Below are 6,299 nucleotides of genomic sequence, written 5' to 3'. Positions count from 1 at the left end.
TATGATGTATTGTGTGTATACACATGTATGTACATTTATTCTGTGTACACGAGGTTCTCTGTCATTTATCTGCTACACTCATTCATTACAGGTTCTTGGACAGGTTGGACAAGGTGCCTTTGGTGAAGTTCTCAAAGTTGTCAAGCGAGACAGTGGTAAAAAATTTGCGATGAAAGTAAGTTAATGTCAGTTAATGTCAGTTAATGTCAGTTAATGTCAGTTAATGTCAGTAAGTTACTACAGGTAAGAATGACACTCAAGACACCTTTATTGGAATGTTCGCGCAACACCATTAATAATGTGAATGCCTTGTGGTAAAATGTCGAGTATTCTATATGCTATAGTCATGCAGCCTGACTTGTGTAGTAGTGGAGTGTGAAGTGTTCAGGATATTTTCATGGAGCTGCGTGGATAGTTTGGGAGTTAAATATCTGTATCATGTAATTATGAAAAAACCTTCACTGTCACTGAATCAGGATCACTCATGTCATATAAAGTACTATGGGGGCGTTTGTGTTTGATCTGTATCTTAGAGTCTGTAAATATTCAGTCACTATTATGTCTTACACATATTTCTTTTAGGTTTTGTCGAAGGCAGAAATATTCAGGGGGAATGCTGTGCAGCAATGCAAAGATGAAGTAACAATTCAGGTATTGCCTGCTGCTGCATTACCAAGCACACAGTCTAGTTTTGTCAGCAGTTCAACATAATGTATACCATTAGACCCAATTTCATGAGAACCAATAACTAATATCATGCTACAAAATTATTAGCATTGATTTGGCATTCAACAAAATCGACTGTATGGATGTACAATATCGATGTATCGGTATTATTGAAAAATGCATGCAGGGGCGTGAGAAAGACGCGCACGAATTTGATCGGTCGGTGGCCATTTTTTTTATTCACAGTGGATGCTCGGACATCATCCCTTTATCGTACAGATATTTCACTACTGGCAGAGCAGGAACAGTCTCTACATCGGTGAGTGAAATCATCCGATCGACGCTGGTAAATAAGTGATTTGATTGACGATTGGCAAATAGTGGATGAGGAAGTTGAAGCAGTATGTACAGGTTATATGAGGCAAGAATATTGAGGCGTTGCATCACTCATCCCTGTGTTGCAGTCTTCGAGTACATGTCACATGGAGAGATGTTTGAGCTGTGGAAGAGGGAAGGCCGTTTCAGTGAAGAAGTGACCAGAGTCTATTTGTCTGAGCTCTCCCTCGCACTCGACTATCTACACAACTCCGGCGTCATCTATAGGGACATAAAGGTACTATTAACCTTATCCTATCATTGTGTTTCGTTGGGCTGTATAGGCATTACATGACTCATCATCAAATACGGTATTGTGTATAGCCTGAACACGTAAATGGTGAATCTATATTTGAATCTATATGAGTGTCTAGAAAACGAAGACCTAAGACCGAAGACCTAAGACCTAAGATCCCTGGAAAACTAAGACCTGGGAAACTAAGACCCCTGGAAAACTCTATTTTATTTAACTTTCTAGATGGAAAACATTTTGCTCGATAGAAACTGGAATATTCGACTGGTGGACTTTGGCTTGTCTAAATGGTTGACCAAGGGCTCCAAGACACAAACCATCTGTGGCACATTAATTTACATGGGTCGGTATAATTTGTGACTAACAATGTGTATTTGCTGTAACCTATTATACTCTTTGAGAGATTAGAATTGAGAGATTTTGTATTTCAAATAAAATAATCCTATCTGAATGTTTTTTCGACAGCCCCAGAAGTGCTGAATATGGTGCAATATGATCACAGAGCAGACTGGTGGTCCCTAGGAATCCTCATGTATGCACTGCTGACTGGCGAGGTAGGTGGTGCCACCTATGTCTCGACCCAATATCGCATGTAAATCAGCGAATGCATAGCTGCTGCTGTGATGTATGTTATTATTTGATGCGATCGCATCTATGGTGCTAAATTGAGACGAGAAATTGATTTTACAGTATCCAATATATGGAGTGAAGCATCATGGCAAGATGGCCGATATGGTGGACACGTTTAACTACTCCCTGGACAACTCCTACTCGAAGGACACACGGAATTTACTCTCAAAAGTATGATGACTACGGGGTGGGAGCATTTGTACTGAAAAGAAATCTTTACTAAAAAAACATTAAGGGGTTTCTAAGATTCTGCCCAGTTTCGAAAAAAGTTGTGAATCAGTAAAATACCCTAAGCCTAAACAAATCAAACATCACGATAAATAATCAGATCGAAACAGTCATTTAAAGTACAGACATGCTAATTTACTGATTTTAGCAGTAATTTCTAGAACCTCTCTCAACTAATTATAGCTGAGTCAAATTATAGCTGATTTGCTGATATATCTGATATATCTGGGGTGAAAATGTTGAGACCACGATTAGAGTCATGGCTGCTACATGAGGTTGCTATTCATGTCTAATATGTCACGCTACAAAAATCCACTTTTACTGTCATTGCCAACTTGCCGGCCGTAATTCACAGGTTGCGATATATCATGATGTATTTCCATAACAATGGTGATAATAACAGTGAGAATAAATCATGCACCATTCATATAACTGTCATAGCAATCGTTCTCACCCTTGTTGACTTCTCACTCCCCAAAGTTGCTGACCTGGAAAATTGCCAGAGAATGTCGGAGGCTGAATCGTCGTTGCATTTGTTCGCAGCTGTTATGCAAGAGTCCGGACAAGCGTCTACACACGCTGAAGGCTCTAAAGAAACAACCCTTCTTCAAGGGGTTCTGTTACGAAGACATCCTCGCTAAGAAGATCTCTCCGCGGAACATGCTGCGATGTGAGAAGTACATGCGTGACAACGACAGCGACGTCTACAGGTAGGCGACGGAAACATTTTCATGCGACCATCTTGTTTATATGTGTGTGTGTGTGTGTGTGTTTGTGTGTGTGTGTGTTTGTGCGTGCGTGCGTGCGTGCATGCGCGCGCGTGCGTTAGTGCGTATGTATGTTTGCATGTTGTTGGTGATGGGTGACTGTTCATTGAGAAGTGAAAATTACAAGTAAAATGTAACTGGTAAACTAATAGGTATCCGCAAACCTGTTATGCAGATGATAAACTAAATGGTATAGGCGTGCATCTTAAGGTAAAGGGTTAAGTGGTACTAGTACTAGTAAAATTCAACTGATGATAACATTTGCGATAATTTAAAGTTCGATATGCTTTGCTGAATGAGCGAATATGAATATAAAGACAACGGTTCTGACAAAGCAAACCTAGATGAAAAGGAAGTGTACTACTAGGCCACTTGCTGCTGTGATGTATGTTATTATTTGATGCGATCGCATCTATGGTGCTAAATTGAGACGAGAAATTGATTTTACAGTATCCAATATATGGAGTGAAGCATCATGGCAAGATGGCCGATTTGGTGGACACGTTTAACTACTCCCTGGACAACTCCTACTCGAAGGACACACGGAATTTACTCTCAAAAGTATGATGACTACGGGGTGGGAGCATTTGTACTGAAAAGAAATCTTTACTAAAAAAACATTAAGGGGTTTCTAAGATTCTGCCCAGTTTCGAAAAAAGTTGTGAATCAGTAAAATACCCTAAGCCTAAACAAATCAAACATCACGATAAATAATCAGATCGAAACAGTCATTTAAAGTACAGACATGCTAATTTACTGATTTTAGCAGTAATTTCTAGAACCTCTCTCAACTAATTATAGCTGAGTCAAATTATAGCTGATTTGCTGATATATCTGATATATCTGGGGTGAAAATGTTGAGATCACGATTAGAGTCATGGCTGCTATGTGAGGTTGCTATTCATGTCTAATATGTCACACTACAAAAATCTACTTTTACTGTCATTGCCAACTTGCCGGCCGTAATTCACAGGTTGCGATATATCATGATGTATTTCCATAACAATGGTGATAATAACAGTGAGAATAAATCATCCATCCATGTAACTGTCATAGTAATCGTTCTCACTCTTGTTGACTTCTCACTCCCCAAAGTTGCTGACCTGGAAAATTGCCAGAGAATGTCGGAGGCTGAATCGTCATTGCATTTGTTTGCAGCTGTTATGCAAGAGTCCGGACAAGCGTCTACACACGCTGAAGGCTCTAAAGAAACAACCCTTCTTCAAGGGGTTCTGTTACGAAGACATCCTCGCTAAGAAGATCTCTCCGCGGAACATGCTGCGATGTGAGAAGTACATGCGTGACAACGACAGCGACGTCTACAGGTAGGCGACGGAAACATTTTCATGCAACCATCTTTTTTATATATATGTGTGTGTGTGTGTGTGCGTGCGTGCGTGCGTGCGTGCATGCGTGCGTGCGTGCATGCGTGCGCGTGCGTTAGTGCGTGTGTATGTTTGCATGTTGTTGGTGATGGGTGACTGTTCATTGAGAAGTGAAAATTACAAGTAAAATGTAACTGGTAAACTATAATTGGTATCTGCAAACCTGTTATGCAGATGATAATCTAAATGGTATATGCGTGCATCTTAGGGTAAAGGGTTAAGTGGTACTAGTACTAGTAAAATTCAACTGATGATAACATTTGCGATAATTTAAAGTTCGATATGCTTTGCTAAATGAGTGAATATGAATATACAGACAACTGTTCTGACAAAGCAAACCTAGATGAAAAGGAAGTGTACTACTAGGCCACCCTTAAAAAATTGTTTGTTTTTCCTTTACCTACTCGCCTCTCAGGGTACCGAGTAGGTAGGTAGGTCAAAAATCTTTTTTATTTTGTTTTGACAAGATGTGTGTATGTATATTGTATATTCTGTTTTGTGTATGTTTTTGCGGAACGAATTAGATTTTTTTTTTTTTGGCGAAACGAAATAATTTTTGTTTTGTTTTAATCGCCCAATAAAATGTGTCGAGTAGCGGCGTTTTGGCGAGTCAGTCGGTAAAGGGCCAATATAAGAGGCAATATAAGGGGCAATATAACAAGCAATATTTTATCTTAGACCCTAGATGTATTACTCACAAAATTTTTACATGATTGTGACACAGACATTTGCTGCATTCTTCCACGATCTTCCATCACCATTTCCCTCCTATATTCCCTATATTCCCTATATTCCCTATATTTTCTCCTGTTGCATTTAGTTTAATTTGAACTAATCCTGTTTAATTTTACATCGCAGGACAACGTCGGAGGAAAGTGTCATGCTCTGTGATGGTGAACCCACCGTCAACCTACGCAGGGTCGAGTCCACAGTGACACGCCGGCATATACAGACGTTTGAGAGTCTTAAGAAGGTACGCGCCTCGCACACGCACGCCGCGCGCAATCACTCGTGTCACATGTCAGACCTACGCTTAGGTAAAAAAAAACGAGAGAAAGAACCCTTTGAGAGTCTTAAGAAGGTGTCACATTTACGCTTACACGAGTTTGAAAGAAACGCAGTGCTGTTATTGTTTTATATACGTACGATCGCACGCACCCGTGTCACATGTCAGGCTTATGCTTAGGTAAAAAAAACCAAGAGAAAGAGCTCTTTGATAGTTTTGAGTTCTGACCCACGTTTACAGAGTTGGGGGAAAAACTGCAGTAATTATTTCGCTCGCACATATAATCGCGCGCGTTCTGCATGATATTTGTAGCAAAAATTAAAAATTGATTGATTTTTACGCGATTATTATCGTCATTTTGTTTGCAGGCGAATCTGCGACGAGCGTCAGCGCACAACAGCGCCCTCTATAGCGACTACGACACGGCGCCTTACAACCGCAGCCGTAACCGTAGCAACATCAATCAGCTATACGACGAGTTTCCCGATCTCTCGACGCGCATCGTCGCCGACGGGAGGGCGCCACCGACGTCGCTCGACGGGAGGGCGCCACCGACGTCGCTCGACGGGAGGGCGCCACCGACGTCGCTCGACGGGAGGGCGCCACTGACGTCGCTCGACGCGTGCAGGCAAGTTGTCGTCGCGTCCCCGCGCATCATTGATTGCAGCTTGAGAAACCTCTGCGCGCTTCGCTGCGAGGCTAGGCGGAAATGCATTCGCGTTGTTGCGAGTCGCTGCATTTTTTTGTAACGGGAGACAAAAAATTGGAGACGTGATGGAACGCGAGAGTGATTTGCGCTCGTCGTGGCGCGTCGCTGTAATAATGTGCATCTTCTCTTTTTTCCTTCTGTGCGTTCGTTCTTCTCTGCTTCCCCCCTGATCGTAGTTCCTCTTCACGTGCGTTCGTTCTTTTCTGCTTCCCCCCTGATCGTAGTTCCTCTTCACGTGCGTTCGTTCTTCTCTGCTTCCCCCCTGATCGTAGTTCCTCTT

The 6,299-nt window shown here is 41.7% G+C and overlaps 1 protein-coding gene across 1 annotated transcript in view; it reads left to right on the top strand.

The window, feature by feature from the left end:
- The window catches only part of LOC106817495 (serine/threonine-protein kinase S6KL-like), a gene marked incomplete in the record, with an annotated part of 8,369 nt that extends 2,310 nt beyond the window's left edge, over window positions 1-6,059 (top strand). The window contains 13 exon segments of the mRNA XM_014822162.1: window positions 92-175; window positions 583-651; window positions 913-985; window positions 1,131-1,279; window positions 1,520-1,637; window positions 1,760-1,848; window positions 1,985-2,095; window positions 2,696-2,862; window positions 3,072-3,129; window positions 3,370-3,480; window positions 4,078-4,244; window positions 5,163-5,277; window positions 5,679-6,059. Of these exon segments, the coding sequence (XP_014677648.1) occupies window positions 92-175; window positions 583-651; window positions 913-985; window positions 1,131-1,279; window positions 1,520-1,637; window positions 1,760-1,848; window positions 1,985-2,095; window positions 2,696-2,862; window positions 3,072-3,129; window positions 3,370-3,480; window positions 4,078-4,244; window positions 5,163-5,277; window positions 5,679-6,059 (1,692 nt within the window).
- Between the last annotated feature and the right edge of the window lie 240 nt (window positions 6,060-6,299).

Source organism: Priapulus caudatus, unplaced genomic scaffold, assembly GCF_000485595.1.
Source record: "Priapulus caudatus unplaced genomic scaffold, Priapulus_caudatus-5.0.1 Scaffold1746, whole genome shotgun sequence".
In the NCBI taxonomy this organism is placed as follows: Eukaryota; Metazoa; Priapulida; class Priapulimorpha; order Priapulimorphida; family Priapulidae; genus Priapulus; species Priapulus caudatus.
Note: the sequence above shows the minus strand (reverse complement) of the source record. Positions and strands in the feature narration are given on the sequence as shown.